The 25,190-nt window shown below is 32.6% G+C and overlaps 2 protein-coding genes and 1 pseudogene across 3 annotated transcripts; 2 read left to right on the top strand and 1 right to left on the bottom strand.

Moving 5' to 3' along the window:
• Window positions 1–100: 100 nt before the first annotated feature.
• LOC110653958 (uncharacterized) lies at window positions 101–1,333 on the top strand. Its single transcript, XM_058129092.1, has 2 exons — window positions 101–509; window positions 585–1,333. Exons 1-2 carry the CDS (start codon window positions 112–114, stop codon window positions 901–903), a joined length of 717 nt encoding a protein of 238 aa, XP_057985075.1. The 5' UTR covers window positions 101–111; the 3' UTR covers window positions 904–1,333.
• A 380-nt stretch (window positions 1,334–1,713) lies between these two features.
• LOC110667430 (LRR receptor-like serine/threonine-protein kinase RGI2) lies at window positions 1,714–5,299 on the top strand (annotated as a pseudogene).
• A 2,322-nt stretch (window positions 5,300–7,621) lies between these two features.
• On the bottom strand, window positions 7,622–11,739 carry LOC110664026 (B3 domain-containing transcription factor ABI3-like). 2 transcript variants are annotated; one of them, XM_058129091.1, is made up of 6 exons: window positions 9,109–11,739; window positions 8,857–8,949; window positions 8,660–8,760; window positions 8,462–8,514; window positions 8,304–8,380; window positions 7,622–8,216 (listed from the first exon to the last, which is right to left on the bottom strand). In XM_058129091.1, exons 1-6 carry the CDS (start codon window positions 10,822–10,824, stop codon window positions 8,061–8,063), a joined length of 2,196 nt encoding a protein of 731 aa, XP_057985074.1. In that variant the 5' UTR covers window positions 10,825–11,739; the 3' UTR covers window positions 7,622–8,060. The 2 variants fall into 2 exon arrangements, with proteins under 2 accessions (XP_057985074.1, XP_021679249.2); XM_021823557.2 differs by having other exon boundaries at window positions 8,462–8,508; window positions 9,109–11,737.
• Window positions 11,740–25,190: the final 13,451 nt, after the last annotated feature.

Genomic DNA, 25,190 nt, shown 5'->3' with positions numbered 1-25,190 from the left:
TGAAAATCAAGAATTTTATAATGAATCATTCCATGAGGCTTGCAATTTATAATCGGTTTAGCCCTTTGAAATTGCTTTCATTCTTGACACTGCTTTGCTTCTATTGTTGTGATGCTTAAAAGATTTAAACTTATTAGACGTGCTTTAGAAGCAATGGTTATGAGTGATCAATGGGCACAATACCGAGAAGATGACCAAGGTAAAGCTAGATTTGTTCGTGATAAAGTGGTAGATGAGGATTGGTGGGAAAAGGTTGATTACATCATTGCTTTTACTGGGCCCATTTATGACATGATCAGAGTTTGTGACACAGACAAACCATGCCTTCATTTGGTTTATGAGTTGTGGGATTCTATGATTGAAAAGGTGAAGCAAGTTATTTTTGATCATGAAGGAAAGCAAGCAGATGGGTTTTCTCCTTTTTATTATGTGGTTCATCGAATTCTTGTTGATCGTTGGGCAAAGAACAACACTCCCCTTCATTGTTTAGCCCATTCATTAAATCCAAGGTAAATTTCTAACTTACATACTCATCTTCTTGTTCTAATTTTTTTTTTTCTGAATTTATTTTCTTATTTTTGAAGATTTTATAGTGAAAAATGGCTTCAAGAGGGAGAAGGTAGAGTGCCTCCTCATATGGATGGAGAAGTATCAACTGAGAGAATTAAATGCTTCAGGAGGATTTTTTCTAATGAAGATGAGCGAATTAGAGCAAATGATGAATTTGCAAATTTTTCTTTGAAAAGTGGACCTTTTGCTGATCCTGATTCTATTGGAAGTATGTATGTTACAGATCCTAGGAAATGGTGGGCATGTTTTGGTTCTAATGCACCTTTACTTCAAAGGTTGGCTTTTAAAGTGCTTGGACAACCTACTTCCTCCTCTTGTTGTGAAAGAAATTAGAGTATTTATTCCTTCATTCATTCATGCAGAAGGAATAAATTAACTCCAAAACGTGCAGAGGACTTGGTTTTTATCCATAATAATCTTCGTCTTCTGTCCAGAAACTCCTCCCAATATTATGATGAGAAGACAAAATTGTGGGATGTTGGTGGTGATCAATTTGGAAGTATGGAAGATGTGGGAGTTCTTGAATTTGCCAACCTTTCATTGGATGAACCAGAGTTAGAGTCTGTTTTGTTTGATGAAAATGCAACTACAAGCATGGAGAAGGAGAATGAGAAAGACAGTGAAGTTGAGGAAATGTTATAAATTTTATTATCTTTTCTTTTTTAACATTTGAATGTGTTGTAGTTGATATTTATTTCTTATAAGTATGAAACTTCTAAATATGTATTTTTATAGTTGAATTTAAATGTTGATTTGAACTTTATTTATTATTGAACATCTTTCATGATATATATATATATATATATATATATATTTATAAATATACCCCTATATTTTTTATATTTACACGTTTCCCCCACGTTTCCGTTTCCTATGTTTTTTAAAATGCCGTTTCCCCGTGTCCGTTTCCGCGTTTCCCCGTTTCCGCGTTTCCGTTTCCGTGCTACATAGGTTTTATGCAAGAAAATTTTCCAGCTTCTTGAAAAGAGTAATCAATTCAAAGGTAACGGCGCCGGTGGATTTGTTCTAAAGAGAATGGCCCTATTATCAATGCTAAAACAATCAATAATACTGACCCTATTGAGGAAAATAATGCAAGAACACATGGCATTTCTGCAACCCAGTATATCTACCAAGCACCTATTCAAATAAAGAAAGAACAAAAAGATGGAGCAAGAACAGAACCCCGAGGTGAGGGTGGTGGAGTGGTTGAAAATGTTTACTAGTTCGTGCTTGTGTTTCTTGCTTGTCTGCAAAGGAAGTTGTTCTGGGTTGGGTTTAAGATGAGAATCATTTTAGAGAGAGAGAAGCTGAGAGGTATAGAGAGACCCAATGCAGGTTCAAGAAGAGAGGTTTGGGATTTGAGGCAATTGCCAATGCCGATGTCGAGGCAACCATTCATCTTCTACAACCATCACGCAATGCTGAGGCGATCCTTCGCCACTCACTACCACCATCTCTTCGTCGTTATTCTTACACTTGCATCTTCTGCTGCTTCTGCAACAAATAGTAAAGTTGAATAGTTGATACTCTTCTTTATTGGCTTCACAGCTCCCCTTCACGTTCTTCAGTTTTCTCTAACTGGAATCATTTGGACCCTAACCCTTGCAAGTGGTCTCACATAACTTTTTCTTCTAATAATTTGGTCACTGAAATCAACATTCAATTTGTTGATATAGCTTTTCCTTTCCCTTCCAATCTTTCCACCCTTCTATACCTTGAAAAGCCCATTCTTTCTGGTGTAAATCTTACTGGAACAATCCCACCGGATATCGGTGACTGCTCTCGCCTAACAGTGCTAGATGTTAGCTCTAATAGTCTGGTGGGGAGTATTCCTTCAAGTATTGGGAAGCTAGAAAATCTCCAAGACTTAATTTTGAACTCTAACCAGATTACTGGGATAATCCCAGTGGAGCTTGGCAATTGTACCAATCTCAATAATCTTATCATATTCGATAACTACTTGAGCGGGAATCTCCCAGCAGAACTAGGTAGAATATCAAATTTACTGGTCATACGAGCTGGGGGGAACAAGAACATTGAAGGAAAGATCCCAGATAAGCTTGGAGGATGCAAGAATTTGCTAGTGCTGGGTCTAGCTGATACTAAAATTCTGGTTCCATTCCTGTTTCACTGGGCAACCTTAGCAATCTGCAGACACTATCATTGTACTCTACGATGCTCTCTGGTGGGATTCTACCGCATCTAGGCAACTGCTCGGAGCTCGTCAACTTGTTTTTATATGACAATGGTCTCTCAGGTTCACTACCACCACAGTTGGGCAAACTTCAGAAGCTAGAGAAGCTGTTGCTGTGGCAGAACAATTTTCATGGGACTGTTCCTGGAGAGATTGGCAACTGTAAAAACTTGAAGATTATTGATCTCTCCTTAAATTTTTTCTCCGAAGCCATACCTCAGTCTTTTGGAAACCTTTCAAACGTTGAAGAGCTTATGCTTAGCAACAATAATATCTCTGGTTCGATTCCAACCGTTCTTGCAAATGCCACAAACCTGTTACAGTTGCAGCTTGATACTATCATATATCAGGCACAATTCCAAGTTAGCTTGGTAAGTTGACACAGTTAACAGTCTTCTTCGCCTGGGAGAACAAACTTGAAGGAAGCATTCCTGCAGAGTTGGGTGGTTGCAGGAGTCTTGAAGCGTTAGATTTTTCACACAATATAGCACTAACTGGAAGCTTACCTCCTGGCCTATTTCAGCTTCAGAACCTAACAAAGCTTTTCTTAATTGCTAATGACATTTCCGGTTCAATTCCTCCGGCGTTAGGTAACTGCACCTATCTTATTCGTCTTCGGCTTGTCAGTAACAGAATCAGTGGAGATATTCCAGAAGAAATCGGGCTCCTCAAAAACCTCAATTTCCTTGACTTGTCTGCAAACCATCTCAGTGGGACGCTGCCAGCAGAAATTGGCAATTGCAATGAGCTGCAGATGCTGAACCTAAGCAACAACACCCTTCAAGGTACTCTGCCTAGCTCTTTATCTTCTCTGACAAGGCTTGAGGTATTGGATGTTTCTGCCAATCAATTTGTGGGTGAAATCTTGTTTCTTTAAGCATCTCATACAACAATTTCACTGGCTATCTTCCCGACAACAAGCTTTTCCGAGAGTTATCAGCAACAGAATTGGCAGGAAACCAAGGATTGTGTTCTAAGGGTCGAGACTTATGTTTCCTAAGCAATGCCACATTGATGGGCATGTCAAATAACAGTAACTTGAAGAGATCACATAGACTTAAACTAGTCATCGCATTGCTCATCACCTTGACTATAGCAATGACCATTTTTGGAGCAATTGCAATTTTCAGAGCTCGGAAATTGATAGGAGATGATTGCGAATCTGAAATGGGAGGGGAATCATTGCCTTGGCACTTCACTCCATTTCAGAAGCTAAATTTTTCGGTAGAACAAGTTCTGAAATGCCTAGTGGAATCCAATGTAATCGGGAAAGGATGTTCAGGAATTTTGTATCGTGCAGAACTAGAAAATGGAGAAGTCATTGTAGTGAAAAAGCTGTGGCCAGCAACAATAGCTGCAGGACATGATTGCCAAACTGACAGGCTAGGAATTAGGGAAGATCGGGATTCCTTTTCCGCTGAGGTAAAAACTCTTGGTTCTATCCGTCACAAGAACATTGTCAGATTCTTGGGCTGCTGTTGGAATCGAAACACAAGATTGCTTATGTACAACTATACGCCCAATGGAAGCTTGGGCAGTCTCCTTCATGAAAGAAGTGGGGGTTGCTTGTAATGGGAAGTGAGGTACCGAATCATCTTGGAGGCAGCACAAGGTCTTGCTTACTTGCACCATGACTGCGTTCCTCGAATTGTTCAGGGGACGTAAAGGCCAACAACATTCTCATTGGCCCTGAATCTGCACCCTACATTGCTGATTTCGGGCTTGCCAAGCTCGTTGATGATGGAGGTTTTGCTCGTTCTTCTGCCACTGTTGCTGGATCCTACGGTTACATCGCTCCAGGTGAGTTCAAAATTCATCCAGCATGTCCTTTCTTGATTTCAGAAGTTTCCACAATGGATGAAACACTAATTGAAACTCGTTTAACATCATTCTAATGTCAAGCAGAGTACTGATATATGATGAAGATAACAGAAAAGAGTGATGTGTATAGTTATGGTGAGGTGATGTTAGAGGTACTAACTGGGAAGCAGCCAATTGATCCAACCGTACCAGATGGGCTTCACATTTTAGATTGGGTGAGGCAGAAGAAGGGGTGGGGTGGAAGGGATTGAAGTGCTAGATTCCAGTTTACGGGCTCTGCCAGAATCTGAGATTGAGCAGATGTTGCAGACCTTAGGAGTGGCTTTGCTGTGTTAAATCCTTGTCCTCATGATAGGCCTACAATGAAAGATATATCAGCAATGCTCAAGGAAATAAGGCTGGAGACTACGGAGGAGTGCTTGAAAGTGGACCTGTTTCTCAATGGATCTTCAGCAAATAATGGACAGGAAAATCGCAACACCACCCCATCAGTGATTATGCAGCACTCGCGTCCTCAAAGCAAAAATACAAGCTTTTCTGGATCTTCAGTTTTGCACTCTTCTTCATCCATAGCCAAAACTAAGTTCAAATAATCTGTAGAAGATTTTATTTAGTCTTGTTCTTTCTTCGGTGAAGTTTTATATGTAAGTGTAATCCCAGTTCAGTTCCAGAACTTTCTTGTGAACAGAGCAAATAAGTAGGCTTAATATACATAGGAGACACTGCACATAATCCTATGCTAACGACGAAGCAAGGTACCGAGGAGATTCTACCAGCTGATGAACTCTCATTGGATAAGACAGCAAAATCAAATAATCAATTTCTGATAAAAAAAAATCAAATAATCAATTTCTGATAAAAAAATCAAATAATCAATTAGTGCTAAAATTTGCTCGAGTATTCGACTAACCGAAATTTTTAATTAATTAAAATTTTAATTAATTTTAAAAATATCTATAAATTAAATTGAAATTAAAGAAAAATTAATAGAATTTAATCGGAATATATATATATATATATATATATATATATATATATATATATATATATATATATATATATATATATATATATATATATATATAGTGATGGTTATAACCAAATTAAGTAAAAAAATACAATATATATTTTATATTATTTATTTATTAAAATAATAAATATAATTTATTATTAATAAAAGAATAATTACAAATTAATAAAATTATAAAAATCATTATTAACAATATATTATTACTAAAATTATAATTATTATATTAACTAATAGAAATTCTATTAATTTAGTTACTAATCAAATTAATAATTAAAAATAAAAAATTTATAAAATTACTAATAAAAAAACTGAAATGAATCGATCTTATATTAAATTTTATTGATTGAATTTGATTTAATTATTTTATTATAATTAAACAATGCATAAAATACACATAAATATGAGATATCTTAACAATTTAATGTTTTTATTAAACAGGGGATTTTTTTTTTGCAATTAAGAAATTTATAAAAATTAGTATTTAAGTAATAATGTAATTAACGACATTTGTAATTGTTGATTAGGTGTTAATGTGACATCATGCTGACGTGGCGTTTGATAGTCTCTCACTATTTTTTCCCTCTTTTTTATAAAAATGATAATAATAATAATAATTATTATTATAACTAAAATTATTTTGTTATACAAAATAAATGATTTAACAAAATTTTATAATTTATTTCATAAAAATTTTTTAAATTGATATTATTTTCTTAAAACAGTTAATAATGAAAATTAACGAAAAAAAAAATCACGTAGAAAAAATATATAAATTATCATACTTTCCATGATACCATAAATTTTAAATAAAATTATAGATTTTAAATGTGAAATATTAAATAATTATACTTTATTTGGTATTATTTGTAATTAATTTTTTAATATTATTACAATATTATTTTTTTAATGCAAAAAACTTTTTTCCATTAAATTAATAAATTTTTTATAATTAATTATTTTACAAAAATTTCATGAATTAAATTATGAAATTTTATTAAATTACCTATTTTTTTAACAAAGTAATTTTACAAATAATAATAATATAACACACCTTACTGTTAGATAAGAGTCCAATTTGGGTAAGAGTTGAAAATATCTTACATCATAAATTAAGATCACTTGTGCTTTTTGGGGACTTTACGAAAAGAAAGTTCATTTAAATGTTACTGTGGTTTCCAATTAAAGATTATTTTTATAATTAAATTTATGGAATTTGCTTCCTAATAATGGATGAATATGACTAAGATAAATCATTTTAAAATTATTAAAAATTTTAATTGTAGAAATATTAAGACTTAATATAAGTTTAATTTTTTTTTCATGTTTTATTCCCTTAATCTCTTTTGATTAATATAGTTTTCAAACATTTTCTCATTATATAATAATTTTTTTATTTTATAAAATATAAAAATTTAAAGCAAGTAAAAAGAGACATTTGACTATATATATATATATATATATATATATATATATGAAATTTAATTTTTATAATTTTATTTTAAAAATTATATATATGTGAATGTAATAATTATAATTATTCAATATATATACGGTACATGTATATATTCATAATAACATAAATCTCATTCTTCATAATTTATTATTTTTAAAAACATTATAATATATATTATAATTTATGCTAAATATAACTAATGATGTCCCCTAAATTAAAAAAAAAAAAAAGAAATTAGCACTTAAAGTTACGTTTCAAACTAGTAACCCATAAAAGCATAGGAATGGTAGCCCTTAATAAAGGGTTGTCCTCATTGTAGTGAATACAGTGATGTATTGTTTTCATACGTTTTCTATTCCTCTCCACCCTTCACCATTTATGCCTGTAACCGCACCTCACTAAACAACATTATTTCATACATCATCATATGCAAACGAGGAATGAAATTTGTACCAATTGCTCATATTTCTTGCCTATATATATATATATATATTGTAACTGAAGAGTTATATTCGAATATGAATCTGTTAGATAAGGGACCAAATGAATATATCAGTATCCGTAATTTTATTAAGAGAGTATGGACAATTAACAAGCATATATAATTGCACAACATTGTATAGTATGATGAGAGAGGCAGCCCTAATTAACAACAAATTAAGAACACCTCCAACCATAATAACCAAAACTGAAATGTTTAATAATATTGAACATCCAATCCAAGCTTAACCCCTGCTGCTTAATGATCTCGGCGATTGTGATCTGTGACTTTTACTTTTGACTGGGAAATCAGCGTTAGGTGATTGGACTGTGCAGAGAATCTAGGGTTTCTATGCTCAACAACCTACATAAACTTCTCACCGTCCACTTGTCCATCTATTTTCATGCTTGAAGGAGAGAGAATGTGCGCGCTAGCGGTGGCAAGAGGCAAGAGTACTACTGGGATTGGTAGTTTGGTTTTCTAGCTGCTGGGTTCTTCCACTTATCATTTACTTTACTGTTTGAGCTTGATTCATGGGTGAAGATAACGATACATTAACAGAAGCAGCAGCCGCATAATTTGCATGAAGATTTTTCTGGGATTTTCCTGATTTCTTCTTCTCTGATTTTGATCCTGGTTGCCTTACCTTCACTCCTCGGATCAACTGTAATTATCAATTTTGAGATAAAAATTAAAATTAGCCAAGATTTTAAAACAAAATCTTAATATTGTTAGCTAGAAGTGTGCATACATATTTGCCACACTTGACATCTAAGTAGATGACTATGAAATCTCCTTCTTGGAGGCCATTTGTTCTCACAAAATCTCCTGAATCAAGAGGATTAACGAAAATGAGAATGGGATATTGTTCTTAAGAGTTCATTAGAAAATCTAAAAGCAAATACCCACCTGTGTTTTCAAGGAGGTACATCCTGCTTTTGTTGTTAGGCCAGAATCTGCAACTCCAAAAGAAGAAAAATACGAGCCAAAAATGCAGAGATTTAGTTTGCAAGGACAAGAAATGAGAGAAAGAAAGTACTAGGGATTTAATTAGCTAGAAAAATAAGATCAATAAAAGCATCGATCTTTGTTTAAAATCAAGAATACCTATAGCGCATGTTCCAAATGCAAGAAGTCCCTATATCTTCCATCGCAATAGAAATGCCGTCTCTTGCCTCCAGTTCTGGAAGATGGATTTCTGCTTCTTTCTACATGTAAATAGATAAATAATTAAATTCAAAGAAATTATCAATACCCAGAATAGGAAATCACTAAAACAGAGATCATAAAGAATCAGAGAGTACCTTTGGTAACACTATCCTCCCTAGATTACCCACATCGCTCTGCTTCAACACTTTCTGGAGAAGAAACTTCAGGTTCTTCTCAGGTTTCCAACCCTGGATAAACAGGAAAAACGTGCATACACAATGCCATGTATTATGATCAAAACAACAAATCAATCTGCAATTATTCACGTATTTATCATAAATCCATAAATACGTATCGCAAAAAGCAATAATCCCAACAAAGACGATCACCAGATCCAAATAACCCACCGGTCGCCTATCTGATGCAACTTGCCGCTGATGATTACTCTGATGTGCTTGCATGGCCGGCCGATCTACATTATGCACCGGTTGTACATCCATAGGAAGAACTGGTGTGGTCGAAACAGCACCAGCAGCAGGCCAATAAACCCAATTCCCATGATTAGGTTGAGTTGTTGGTGCAACATTATCATTTCCAAACCTTGCATGGTGGTCTGCACACTGATTTTGGTGGTGCTGATTTCCTTGGGCGTTGTGACTATTATGATTCCTATGATGCGACAAAAACCTTCTTTGTCTCGCCATTCTCTTCTTCCTTGCCTCTTTGGTTGCTGAGGAACCCAACCTCATTAACCTATCGCCAACTTGCCCGGGGAGATACTGGCATGGGCATTGATTTCCATATCCAGTAAGAATAGGAGGGTGGGCCTGAACAGGCTGGAGATTCTTGTTTGGAAATGAGGTGTAAGGCGAAGCCAAAGCGAACTGTGTTGCAGGCCACGATTGGGCGGAGTCGAGCATGTGATAGTCTGATGGTGGTCCTGGTGGGTAAGAGTGGCCAGCCATGTTCGAAGCTCCACTGACAAACGGGTCGCCCATATACCCAACCATAGGAGAAAAGCCCGGCATAAACGTTCCCGGATCAGAAACATAAGGTGGGGGTGCAATCCAAGGTGACTGGGTGAAGCAGTAGGCTGATAGGTCTGGTTGGATAGAGTTACAAATCAGATTAGGGTTTGAACTAGCAGTAGGGTTAGGGTTTTGCAGAGGGTCTTTGCATGGGTGGGGAATATTATCAGGAGATGATTCTTTCATGCGCCTTTTTTGAAGATGATTCGTTTGAACCCATTCAAGAATGAGTTTCAACAATTGCTTCATAGCTTCCTTACCACCACCTAGTCGCCTAGCAGCACACTCTATGGTAGCTTTCTTGATTTTAACTTTCCTCAAGTCCTCTGCAGAGACAGTCTCCTTGTTGCTCTTGAGCCACTCTAAGAACACCATGGCTAGATCATCTGACGCGTTTCCTTGCTGTTGGATTTCCTCAATTTTGGTTTGCATGATCAACTCTTCATTTTCCTGTTGCGGCTCCTGTTCTGGTTGCATGTTCTGCTCATGCTGAAACTCATCTAATAAATGTTCATCGGATTGAAATATAGAAGAAGGGTCGAAGAAATCATTGTCCTCGATCAGATCCATATATCCAAAAATTTCCATCTCGTCCTTGCAACCAACACCAGCTATCCCTTGATCATATGGCTGAGGGATCTCCATGGATGCAGTAGAAGACAAGGCTGTTGTGGGTGCTTCTACTGGATCATGTTGACCATGGTGATTATTGTGATGATATTGGTGATGGTCATAATTCTTTTTATCAATCTCTTCTGCATCTGACTTCAAAACAGCCCAAGAAGCCGCAGAAGATGAGGAAGAAGCCGAAGAAGAAGACGATGAAGAAGCCATGGGCTTGACTGGCGCCGGAGTGGAAGAAGAGGAAGAAGATGATGACATGCATGGGAAATCTGGAAGAGGAGGGAAGTCACCATAGAAAATTGAAGAATCATTCACATCTAACAGATCGTCTTGTTCTCTATCTAGCCAGATCTCTCTGTCTTCACCAGCAATCGCCTGTTCTTCCTCCATAGCATCCATAGTATCAAAGCTACTTGTAGGTTTTGTTACATTTTGAAGATCTTCAACATGCAGTTGCAAACTATTCTTCATTTTTTTTTTGCTTCCCAAAAAAATATATAAAAAAAAGAAAAGAAAAGAAACAAAAAAAATTATCAAATAAAAAAGATTGCAAGTTGAAGCTTTTGAGTTCTCTGTTGGTAGCAGATAGATTCAGAAATGAAGGATAAAGATAGTGAAAGAAGGATAGGGTTTCCTGTGTACGGAGAAGTGCAAAGAGAAAGATTGTATTTGATTAAGGAAGCAGAAGATGGGAAAGGGCCCGCAGCTTTGCTATATCAATTACTCAACAATTACGCAACATAAACCATCTGGGTCTACCAATTTCACTACCAAAGATAACATAAACAATGCTATACCCCTCCTTCCAAGACAGTGACATCTCCTCTTCATTAACTCTTATTATAATCAAACCCGCTAAGCATCTGCAACACTAATTAATTAACACAAATTAAAATTAGAAGGAAAAAAAAAAACAGAATATTAGTACACTAGAATCAAGAACATCATCTGCAGATCAAAGTAGTAGCAGCAAAATCCAGCTAGGCAATCTAGCACCTAAGAGAGAACACAGAGAAAAGGGTGACCACCAAGATTTGAAGAATCCCACATGCTGAAATACTCTTTAAAGAAAACAATCAAAACCCCATATGTGTTCTGGTTTGTTCCAGAGTATTCAATGCCTTCCATTTAGCCTTTTTCTCGAACACAAGTTCAAGTCAGTATTTTGGGGGTTTATGCAGTGTTCAATTAACTAGAGCTAGAGAGAGAGAGAGAGAGAGAGAGAGAGAGAGAGAGAGGTGGTGGTGGGCAGTTTTGGAGAGAGATAGAGAGAAGAGAAAGAAACAAAGAAAAACAAAAACCTCTCGTGCCGCTAGTTTCTGAGGCTCACACCGGATTTTGTGCCCCTCGCCATACGTTCAATCCTCAATGGCGAAACCAAGCGGTGGCTCAGCCTTTTGCTTATAACTCTTTAAATAGCAGTATGTCTCTGTGTTTTTGTGGACTTAAACTACCGTACACACTTCAATTTTGTCTATTTTACGTACCCAACTATAAGATCAATTTCAATAACAAGTGTTTATTAAATTTTGAGTCAACTTTGTCCGAAATTTAGTTTCTTTTTGGGTTAATTTGTATAAATATTCAACCGATATTATCTTCTGTGCATATGTATTATCGTTTTAATTTTATTTTCGTCATGGATTCTTTGGATGTTTCTAACGAGACTATTAAAATTATTATTATTATTATTATTATTATTATTATTATTATTATTATTATTATTATTATTATTATTATTATCCATTGAAGCACAATAACAATTAATTTTTAATATCAAATTGATTGACGTCGGCTTTTTCCCACATTCAACTTCATTAAATGGTTAATTATAAAAAAAAAAGAATTTGTTAATTTTTATAATTAAATTCTATCTTAAATTAATCTGATCATAATAAACTGTTAATATATTTAATAGGAAATTTAGATCAACCCATATCATTTTTAGAAAAGTCACATAAAAAATTCTATATTAGAATTAATTAAAAAAATTAATTAATTTTTATAATTAAACTCTAAAATTTATATAATTGTTAATCAAGCTTTCATGGTTAGTTGATGTTTCAAATTGACCTAACCATTAATAAATTATTAATATGTGATGCTTGAAAAATAATTATAATGTCTTTTATTTTGACTATTTTAATTGAGAATTACACTTTATAAGTTTGTCGATAATTGATATTAATAGCAATTGATTTAGGAGAATAATTATTCGCATCACCCCACTGATGGAAGATACTTTTCCAATCAGTGACAACTCTCTTGGCCATGGATTTTTGGATTTGTTGAGTTGCGTTGTATGAGTTTCTTAAATTTTTGAGATCAAATTCTCATGTTTAGTTGATATTTCAAATTGACTAGATCATCAATAAATTGTTAATATGTGATGCTTGAAAGATAATTGTAATTACTTTTATTTTGATTATTTTAAATAAAAATTGTATTTTATATGTTTATCGATAATTGATATTAAAGGATAATTAATTCAAGAGAATGATTGTTCATATCATCACCAGTGACCAGAGACACTTTTCTGATCAATAACAACTCTCATGGCCATGGATTTTTGGATTTATTGAGTTGCGCTGTGTATTAGTTTCTTAAATTTTTGAGTTTGAAGGTTTTATGGATTTGGGTGTTAAGGGATTGTTCTGTGTTTGATTGATATGTTGAGTAATTGTTCTGTATATTTCTTGACTTGTTGAGTTAAATTTTTGTGGAGCGATTATACTATGTTGGGTGATTATTCTATGTTTAAGATTTAATGGGCTTTTGGTTTAGGGAGACTAAACATTTTCTAAGTTTATTTTTCATGTTCTAGATTTTTCTTTTTACAATTTTTATTTTAATAAAAATAATAAATAATTTTTAATATTTAAAAATAAAAAATAATATTTTATCATGAAAATATAATATTTTATAAAGTATAGACTTATTTTGAAATAAATTATTTCATGTGTATATGACAGAACATGGCTAAATGGAAAAATTATATAACAATAATTACATATAAAATGACCATCATGGAATGGTAAACCAATGAAAATCATATAAATAAATATAAGTGCTTTACATAATATTTAGTTTTTTTATATGTATGTAAAACAATTTTTTCCTTGTAAATAATAATTACCTAATATATTTAAGTATTATTTTCTAATTAATTTACTATTTTACATATTAATCCTATATAGAATATTAAGATATTATATAAGTATTTATCTAAATGGTATCTCATTGAATTAAAATTATTATAATTTTAATAATAATCTAGGCAGAAAAATTAATAATAAATTTAAAAACCGTAAAAAGGAAACCGCAGGAACACAATAGACTCCATCGATTACTCATCACTGGTCTTTTTCTCTCTCTACATTGTAGTAACTTGCATTTCTAGAGGAGAACAAGAAAAAAGCTTTGTCCGGATTCGGTACACTAAGCGGCGCAGAGCAACGTTTAGTCGCTAAAATCTGACGTAACTCCTTGCCTTATTCTCTTCCTCATCTACCAATTACCGCGCTCTTCCGCTTCATCCTCCGTCTTTTATCTGCTCCTTCTAGCTGGCTTAGATTCACACTGCCCTTCATGTTTAGCATCTGACAGACTCCTCGTTTTCGCCGCCTGTTCTTTGCGTCATCATGGCCTCATACTATTGGTTGTTAAGGTTTTCTGCTCTCCGTACATTAAAGCGGCTTTTGTTGGGATTTTCTTAGATGCTGCCTCTTCACATGGCTCTGGACCTACAGTTGCTTTTTGTGCAATTGTAGTTTGCCACGTCAGCACACTTCGGCATTTCCCAGTGTTATCATTTACTTGAAGCAGTCATTGTGGAGTGGTTTGCTTCCACACGAAAACATAAAATTGCTTGCGTATGCTAATAATACACATTTTATTATATTAAAATTCATAATATAGATTTCTACAAATGACATCATAAATATTAAATTAATCTCAAACTATAATGTATTAATTTGAGTTTTTAATAATTTTTGCCAATATATATAATAATAATAATAACGACGAGAAATGACAAAAAAAATTTTGAATTTTAAAAAAATTACCCTTAATTAAAAAAAATTACTAATTAAATTGAGAATTGCATAATTATACCTTAACATCAATTTTCCATTTGTGAGATAACAGAAATACCTCATCAACCTGCCACATTAGCCATGCCATTAAAAATTAACATTTATTTATAGAGAAAATGACCGAAAAAAAAAACTTAAAAAAATATACAATTTCACTCTGAATTAAAAAATTACCAATGAGATGCTAGACTTATGAGAATTGCACAATTATACTCTACCATTAATTTCCCAATTGTGGTAATGAGATAATGAAAATGCCATGTCAGCCACACCACTAAATATTAATATTTATTTATATGTCACACATTAGGTTGAGTTAACCAATTTGAACAAAGTGATTTAGATTGTTATGTCCTCAACACCCGCTGCAAATCAGCAGATGATGATCTTGGAGTTCATCATGAAGGGCACCACTCCTTTCCTTTGCTCGTTGTCTTGGAAAGGTGGGCATATAACATTTGATGGGTTTATGCCTTCCAAGGAAAATAGTTTTGTCGACATGCGTTGTTTGGGATGGAAGAATTGCTATTGGCCAGTTCAAGATGATGGCATATACTTATCCCTGCATATGCTAAAGACTTCCGGTTCATGTACAGATGGGCTTAGGAATGGCAATAGTGTCACATCTTATCTCTCTGCAAGATGTGGCATGATCCTGTAATACACTTAATAAATTACAGTACTTCGTTTACCAATAGTCTATTAAATATAGTACAAAGGATTTTAACAAAATAATTTCATTTTAGAGTTTGACGTAGTGATAAAAATTTAAATTAATTGTTTTTAACTCAAGTAAGTGTCATAAAATTTATTTAGAAATAAATAGGCATTTTTAACATTTTACAGAAAATTCGCGTGGTTACGGCTAAAACTAGATAAAACAGTTCTTCAAACCTGTTGAAAAATAATTTACAAAAAAAATATAATACCCAAGTAAAACTCAATCACCTCAAAACATTTCATTTCATTCTCAATGAATTTCATCACAAAGAAAATTATTCGTCATTTACAGGATTCAGAAAGAAATTTAAATATCTGCATTCATTGAAGTAATAAAATTAATATTACAAAAATTTACATGTAAATAAAGTCTCAAAATACTATTACAATAATTACAATAATTACAATCTCAAAATTTTATTATAAAATTTTTTGTACAACTGTTGAAATGTAAATATATACAAATAGCTATATGATTACATCAAAAGTTAATCTACAAGGGTACATCTATGATATGCCTGAATATAGTCACAACACGTCTTCAAGTTACAGCTTCAAGTAGTCTTACTCAGCTGCTTTATCATCTCTTTCACCTACGACAGTATACAAAGCTATCGCTGAGCAATGAACTCAGTGATGCACAACTAATAATTTGAAATTCAATACAGAATATACCTTGACAAATTATAGCAAAAAGGCTTAAAATATTTAAATTCTTCAAAATTCATAAAATCAAAATTAATAATTTCAATCACACAAATCATTTATTGAATAACATTTGATCAAGTAATCATAATTTATCCAATTCATAATAAAGCAATTGAAATATTCATATTTTTCTTGAACCATAAAAACAATATAATATGTCCAATCACTAGCAAGCATTTGTTTCAAATACCCTTTTTAGCAAAATATGCACAATTTAAGGGTGTTAAAAATATTCGCACAGTTTAGAGCATGACACTAAAACAATATCGGGTTGTATACCATTATAAAGTCAATACTCCCAATAACCAAAGGCTAAAGGAGAACACACGGGCTAGCTAGCAAATATGAGTACTTATTCAATCTTTCCTTAACTGACAACACACCTCAACACTTACGAATGGAGGAAATCACAATCAATATCATCCCATTAGACAAGCTAATGAGGAACACAATCACATTGCCATGCTAACTATGGTTTCAAAATAGATTCAAAATAATTTCAAATAATTTCCGTTCAAAGAGTCACATTGCAAATCCAATAAACACGTTTCACAATTCACAACCATCAAAATAATGCATTAAATTCTTAAGTGTACAAAAGTAATTGTATTTAAATCATACAAAGCCAATTCAACATCTTTAAATTCCACAATTACAAAGAAAAACAAAATTCATTCATATAAAGTTTATTCAAGACAAATCCAAATTTAAAATATAGAAAAAGAAAATAGTTGTGCACAAACCTTTTTATACTCCTCTTTCTTAGTTCAACTTTTCTCCACTCTTTAGGAGACTTATTTTTCCACTGGAAATACACAATGAAAATGTCTCAATACTTATTCAAATTATCTCCAATAACTAATCAATTTAATATCTAATGAATGCCTAAGGTACTTATGCAAATTCAAGGAGTTTGGGTTCTAGACAGTTTAGAACCCTGACTTTGCAATCCCATTTTGTGACACCCCTCACCCCTCTACAGTGTAACCGAGCAAGGCATGTCACACTCGGTGCCGGAGCATCCTATCTTATCTTACTTTATTCCTTTAATAACTTGATCTCGTTATATTTTAATATCAATTATTTTTCTAAGGAGAAACCAGCTGCGTTTCCTCTATTTTATTATCGTTTGGCGTATTTCAATATTTACCTGTTCAAAAATCTCAACAATATTTTTCATACAATAATTCATCCATGTATTTCAAATCTCATATTCATTTTCATCCACTTTCCTTCATACTCCATTCACATATCAAAATTCTCATATTTCCATTAATTTACATAATTTGCAAACTAATTGAATAAATTTACAATTTACATGATATAAAAATTAATTACATATGAATTAATCGATTTATTAATTTATATCACATACCTATTAATTATATTTTCATAATTTATATTATAATACTATAACTAAGCATTTTATACAATATACAAATTATGACCTATATGGGCCCTATCTACATGCATTGCTGAGGAGGTGACTTTGAATACTTCAAACACTTCTGCAGATCAGAACTCTAAAATCTCTATTTAATATTCGCTGGCTTTACCTTCAGTACTTGTGCGAAGGAAACAAATCCATCGCGCTAAGCATTTCTGCTTATTGGTGCAATAATGTAACAAAGAAATAATATAGAAAATACAGATGAAAATAAAACATAGTTCAGATAATTTAGATCTAATTATGCTTCAATAAGGTTTCTAAAATTTAATATCTTTTTTTTTCTTTTCCTAATTTAGTCCTCTTTGGAGGTGTTTAGTTCATAAAGTTACAGTAAGAATATAAAATATACTAATATTCTAATAGCATTATTCTTAACTTAATATTAACTTAATATTATTATGAAAGGTATATTTGTAACATTTATTTAAATTATATTTCTATTATTAATATTTTTATATCATTTAATTCAATACCTTCTAGGTTATCTTAAATTATTTCATAATAATTAAAGTTCTCAGTGTATTCAATAATAGATAACATTTTTTTTTTATCATCAGTCCAGTTCATTTCAATTCTTTCTAGTATTTTATTAATCATTTTCTTTGATGACTTTGAGCCTCATTTTATTGTAATCATTCTTGTTCTTTATCTTGATATTTAATTTCCTTACTTCCTTTAATAATCAATTCAATTACATTTATACTTTTCCATGCCCAAGTAACCTATACAAATTGACCGGACTGGATAAATGGGTAAACTAGCACTGGGTACCAGGTACCTCGGGCCGCTTATTGGCCATTCTGTCTGCACACCATAGGTCACAATGTGTCTCCCGGTGTGCAGACAGAATGGCTAATAAGCCATAAAAGCAATAAGGCATAAAGCCAAGTATAACATCATAATCAGTATAGCCATAGGCTATTATATCGTAGAATGGCATGAAGCCATACGCAGTTCTGCTATCAGAACCCTATTAGCATACCAACCTATCCAAACCAATCACACTAGGCCTACTAGTGCATATTAAAAAGCTATTTCTTGAATATTTATACTTAACATATAAGGTTACTATTAATTTGGTCATTTAAGTCAAAATATTGACATTCTCATATATAATAGTTACATGAGTTTTAGTCACATAGATTTACTACATTTTGGTTCCCAAAAGTGTTGCCATTAGTTGCCAATCATTGCTTCTAACCAATGGATAATAAATCAGAAATTTCAGTTTTTGGGTGCTAGAGTTCACTGTTCCATTAGGCCATTATACAGTGAGAATTTGGCCAAATGTTCTTCATCAAAGTTGTTCTTTATTGTGTCTAGTTACATTTCACTTTTTGAATCACTTCATTTGGAGTTTTTTAGCTCAAGTTATGGCTGTTGCACCATAACTGGTCGGATTGCCTTTACCCAGAATTTCTGAGTAATTTTTGATTCTGCCAGATTTGGTAGTCCAACTTTAGCTAGCAATTTCATTTAGTTAAGTCTAGAATTTGAGTTTGTGTTCTGCATGAAAGTTGTTTTAAATTGCCTCAGCTTTCCATTGATATAAATTTCAGGTCAATTGGACCTTTTTACCCTGAGTTATAACCAAATGAATGAACACTGTTTATTTGGTCATTTTGCCCAGGCAGAATTAGTGCTACCTGGATTTGGTTAATTTTTTAGGGCATCCTAAGTTTGTTTTCTGGACAGGTTTCCTTCATCAAAGTTATGCCATTATGTGTCTAATTTCATGTTCAATTGGCCTTGCACCAATTGAACCTACACAACCCAATTTATATCTGTCCAAACATGCTGAACTCACATCCAGACCTACAGGGCACTCAAGGCAGCACACCCAACCTCAAATACAAAGCTACACTTTACTTCAATTCCTCATTATACTCAGCCAAATGATCACTAATTAACTATTAGAACTTTCATTTACCATTAATATGGCCAAACCCTAATATAGCTCAAAACCCTAATTTCCAATACCTCAATTCATGCATAAGACCTCATAATTCAACTTCTACCATATACAACTCATCAAGAACATTACTAATCAAATTTAATTCCATCAAAATAATAATTTCCTCAAGGTTAATGGCTTTCAATTCCTCAATATATTCTTTCAATTCTTTAAATTTCTAACTCATTTCATACTCTTAACATCAATTTTAAAGAGAAAAGGAAGAGATATGGCACTAAACTCCATTGAAGAAATTCTCAAGCTTGCCAACTCCACTTTCTCCTCTCCCTTTTGCTTCAAATCTCTTAGGCAAGGTCTAGAATTAAGTTTTTGTTTTGGAGATTAGGGTTTTTATGGACATTTATCAAGGGAATTAATTTTGAAAAATGAAGAAAATGGAGGAGAGAGAAACAAATTTTCGACCATGGGAGGAAAGAAATGAAGAAGTAGATTTTTGGATGGTTTTTTATCCTCTTTTATGTGTTTTAAATATATTTGTTGAATGGTGATTGGTGGGTAGACTTTAAATGACATCATCATGATGTCATAATTAGCATTATCATGCAATTGTTTTTATTTTGTTTTCTTACTTTCATTTATCATTTTTAATAAATTTTTCTTCAATATTAATTTATATTTTATGTCATAAATTTCACTTACTCGACTAGACAAGTTGGTCAAAAATCGTCTCTAAAGGCAAAATGACCAAAATGCCATTCGTTTTGCTTAAAAGACTAAAATTATCTGTACCAATTGAATACATTTTCTAAGCATTTTCTTGGCATTCTAATGCTATAGAAACCTCAATGACTCTTCTCTAGCGTCTCAAAAATTATTTCATGAATTTTCTCCCGAGTTTAGGGCTTCTAGCTGCGAAAACTGCAACTTCCCACTGGGTTACCCATCGCTAGGGCACCGGCTCATTTAACTTGGTTGTATTTTATTTCTAAAATTTTTTCTAAATTTTTCTTATTATTATTTGAGTTATTTATGACTCCTTACTCTAGTCTAAATATTTTTCCAGATGTTCTAGCTGTCCGGACCGACACCGGTCACCGAAACAGTAGAATGTACGGAATTGCTACAGTGAGGGTGTTACAATTCTTTCCCTCTAACAAAAATTTCGTCCTCAAAATTTACCCGGTGTAAATAGTCGAGGAGTTACTACCTCCTTATTTCTTCACCTTACAAGAGAAAACAGATCTGCATTAGTGTCACCTCGACTCATATGAATGCAATGCATGTTATGCACACTATTCCTTTCCATCTATCTATGTCTAGGAATGCCTAAACCATGCTTTGATACCATTAAATGTGACACTCCTCACCCGTCTACAGTGTAGCCGAGCAAGGCATGTCACACTCGGTGCCGGAGTACCCTATCTTATCTTACTTTATTCCTTTAATAATTTAATCTCGTTATATTTTAATATCAATTATTTTTCTAAGGAGAAACCAGTGGAGTTTCCCCTATTTTATTATCGTTTAGCGTATTTCAATATTTACCTGTTTAAAAATCTCAACAATATTTTCCATACAATAATTCATCCATGTATTTTAATTCTCATATTCATTTCCATCTACGTACTTTCCTTCATACTCCATTCACATATCAAAATTCTCATATTTCTATTAATTTACATAATTTGCAAACTAATTAAATAAATTTATAATTTACATGATATATAAATTAATTACATATGAATTAATCGATTTATTAATTTATATCACATACCTATTAATTATATTTTCATAATTTACATTATAATACTATAACTAAGCATTTTACATAACATACAAATTATGACCTATATGGGCTCTATCTACATGCATTGCTGAGAAGGTGACAACTTTGAATATTTCAAACACTTCTGTAGATCAGAACTCTAAAATCTCTGTTTAATATTCGCTGGCTTTACCTTTAGTACCTGCGCGAAGGAAACAAATCCATTGCGTTAAGCATTTCTGCTTAGTGGTGCAATAATGTAACAAAGAAATAATATAGAAAATAAAGATGGAAATAAAATATGGTTCAGATAATTTAGATCTAATTATGTTTCAATAAGGTTTCTAAAATTTAATATCCTTTTTTTTTCTTTTCCTAATTTAATCCTCTTTGGAGGTGCTTAGTTCATAAGGTTACAGTAAGAATATAAAATATACTAATATTCTAATAGCATTATTCTTAACTTAATATTATTATGAAAGGTACATTTGTAACATTTATTTAAATCATATTTCTATTATTAATATTTTTGTATCATTTAAATACCTTCTAGGTTATCTTAAATTATTTCATAATAATTAAAGTTCCCAGTGTATTCAATAATAGATAACTTTTTTTTTTTTTTATCATCAGTCCAGTTCATTTTAATTCTTTCTAGCATTTTATTAATCATTTTCTTTGATGACTTTGAGCCTCATTTTATTGTAATCATTCTTGTTCTTTATCTTGATATTTAATTTCCTTACTTTCTTTAATAATCAATTCAATTACATTTATACTTTTTCATGCCCAAGTAACCTATACAAATTGACCGGACTAGATAAATGGGTAAACTAGCACTAGGTACCAGGTACCTCAGGGTGCTTATTGGCCATTCTGTCTGCACAACATCGGTCACAATGTGTCTCTCGGTGTGCAGACAGAATGGCTAATAAGCCATAAAAGCAATAAGGCATAAAGCCAAGTATAACATCATAATCAGTATAGCCATAGGCTATCATATCGTAGAATGGCATGAAGCCATACGCAGTTCTGCTATCAGAACCCTATTGACATGCCAACCTACCCAAACCAATCACACTAGGCCTACTAGTGCATATTACAAAGCTATTTCTTGAATATTTATACTTAACATATAAGGTTACTATTCATTTGGTCATTTAAGTCAAAATATTGACTTTCTCATATATAATAGTTATATGAGTTTTAGTCACATAGATTTACCACATTTTGGTTCCCAAAAGTGTTGCCATTAGTTGCCAATCATTGCTTCTAATCAATGGATAATAAATCAAAAATTTCAATTTTTGGGTGCTAGAGTTCACTGTTCCATTAGGCCATTATACAATGAGAATTTGGCCAAATGTTCTTCATCAAAGTTGTTCTTTATTGTGTCTAGTTACATTTCACTTTTTGAATCACTCAATTTAGAGTTTTTTTAGCTCAAGTTATGGCTATTGCACCATAACTGGTCGGATTATCTTTACCCAGAATTTCTGAGCAATTTTTGGTTCTGCCAGATTTGGTAGTTCAACTTTGGCTAGCAATTTCATTTAGTTAAGTCTAGAATTTGAGTTTGTGTTCTACATGAAAGTTGTTTTAAATTGCCTCAGCTTTCCATTGATATAAATTTTAGGTCAATTGGACCTTTTTACACTGAGTTATAATCAAATGAATGAACACTGTTCATTCGGTCATTTTGCCCAGGCAGAATTGGTGCTACCTGGATTTGGTTAATTTTTTAGGGCATCTTAAGTTTATTTTTTTAGACAGGTTTCCTTTATCAAAGTTATACCATTATGTGTTTAATTTCATGTCCAATTGGCCTTGCACCAATTGAACCTACACAACCCAAGTTATATCTGTCCAAACATGCTGGACTCACATCCAGACCTGCAGGGCACTCAAGGTAGCACACCCAACCTCAAATCCAAAGCTACACTTTACTTCAATTCCTCATTATACTCAGCCAAATGATCCCTAATTGACTATTAGAACTTCCATTTACCATTAATATGGCCAAACCCTAATATAGCTCAAAACCCTAATTTCCAATACCTCAATTCATGCATAAGACCTCATAATTCAACTTCTACCATATACAACTCATCAAGAACATTACTAATCAAATTTAATTCCATCAAAATAATAATTTCCTCAAGGTTTCTCATGGCTGTAAAAATTAATGGCTTTCAATTCCTCAATATATTCTTTTAATTCTTTAAATTTCTAACTCAGTTTATACTCTTAACATCAATTTTAAAGAGAAAAGGAAGAGATATGGCACTAAACTCCACTGAAGAAATTCTCAAGCTTGCCAACTCCACTTTCTCCTCTCCCTTTTGCTTCAAATCTCTTAGGCAAAGTCTAGAATTAAGTTTTTGTTTTGGGGATTAGGGCTTTTATGGACATTTACCAAGGGAATTAAGCTTGAAAAATGAAGAAAATGGAGGAGAGAGAAACAAATTTTCGGCCATGGGAGGAAAGAAATGAAGAAGTAGATTTTTGGATGGTTTTTTATCCTCTTTTATGTTTTTTAAATATATTTGTTGAATGGTGATTGGTGGGTAGACTTTAAATGACATCATTATGATGTCATAATTAGCATTATCATGCAATTATTTTTATTTTGTTTTCTTACTTTCATTTATCATTTTTAATAAATTTTTCATCAATATTAATTTACATTTTATGTCATAAATTTCACTTACTCGACTGGACAAGTTGGTCAAAAATTGTCTCTGAAGGTGAAATGACCAAAATGCCATTCGTTTTGCTTGAAATACTAAAATTGTCTGTACCGATTGAATACATTTTCTAAGCATTTTCTTGGCATTCTAATACTATAGAAACCTCAATGACTCTTCTCTGGAGTCCTAAAAATTATTTTATGAATTTTCTTCCAAGTTTAGGGCTTCTAGCTGCAAAAATCGCAACTTCCCACTGGGTTACCCATCGCTAGGGCCCCGGCTCATTTAACTTGGTTGTATTTTATTTCTAAAATTTTTTCTAAATTTTTCTTATTATTATTTGAGTTATTTATGACTCCTTACTCTAGTCTAAATGTTTTTCCAGACGTTCTAGCTGTCCGGACCGACACCGATCACCGGAACAGTAGAATATACGGAATTGCTACAGTGAGGGTGTTACAATTCTTTCCCTCTAACAAAAATTTTATCCTCGAAATTTACCAGGTATAAATAGTCGAGGAGCTACTACCTCCTTATTTATTCACCTTACAAGAGAAAACAGATCTGCATTAGTGTCACATCGACTCATATGAATGCAATGCATGTTATGCACACTATTCCTTTCTATCTATTTATGCCTAGGAATGCCTAAACCATGCTTTGATACCATTAAATGTGACACCCCTCACCCGTCTACAGTATAGCCGAGCAAGGCATGTCAAACTCGGTGCCGGAGCACCCTATCTTATCTTACTTTATTCCTTTAATAATTTAATCTCGTTATATTTTAATATCAATTATTTTTCTAAGGAGAAACTAGTGGAGTTTCCTCTATTTTATTATCATTTGGCGTATTTCAATATTTACCTGTTTAAAAATCTCAAAAATATTTTCTATACAATAATTCATCCATGTATTTCAATTCTCATATTCATTTTCATCCACTTTCCTTCATATTCCATTCAAATATCAAAATTCTCATATTTCCATTAATTTACATAATTTGCAAACTAATTGAATAAATTTACAATTTACATGATATACGAATTAATTACATATGAATTAACTGATTTATTAATTTACATCACATACCTATTAATTACATTTTCATAATTTACATTACAATACTATAACTAAGCATTTTATAAAGCATACAAATTATGACCTACATGAGCCCTATCTATATGCATTGCTGAGGATGTGACAACTTTGAATACTTCAAACACTTCTGTAGATCAGAACTCCAAAATCTCTGTTTAATATTTGCTGGGCTTCACCTTCAATACCTGCACGAGGGAAACAAATCCATCGCGCTAAGCATTTTCGCTTAGTGGTGCAATAATATAACAAACAAATAATATACAAAATACAGATGGAAATAAAACATGATTCAAATAATTTAGATCTAATTATGCTTCAATAAGGTTTCTAAAATATAATATCCTTTTTTTTTTTCTTTTCCTAATTTAGTCCTCTTTGGAGGTGCTTAGTTCAT

Source organism: Hevea brasiliensis, chromosome 10, assembly GCF_030052815.1.
Source record: "Hevea brasiliensis isolate MT/VB/25A 57/8 chromosome 10, ASM3005281v1, whole genome shotgun sequence".
In the NCBI taxonomy this organism is placed as follows: Eukaryota; Viridiplantae; Streptophyta; class Magnoliopsida; order Malpighiales; family Euphorbiaceae; genus Hevea; species Hevea brasiliensis.
This window is presented reverse-complemented; position numbering and strand designations above follow the sequence as displayed.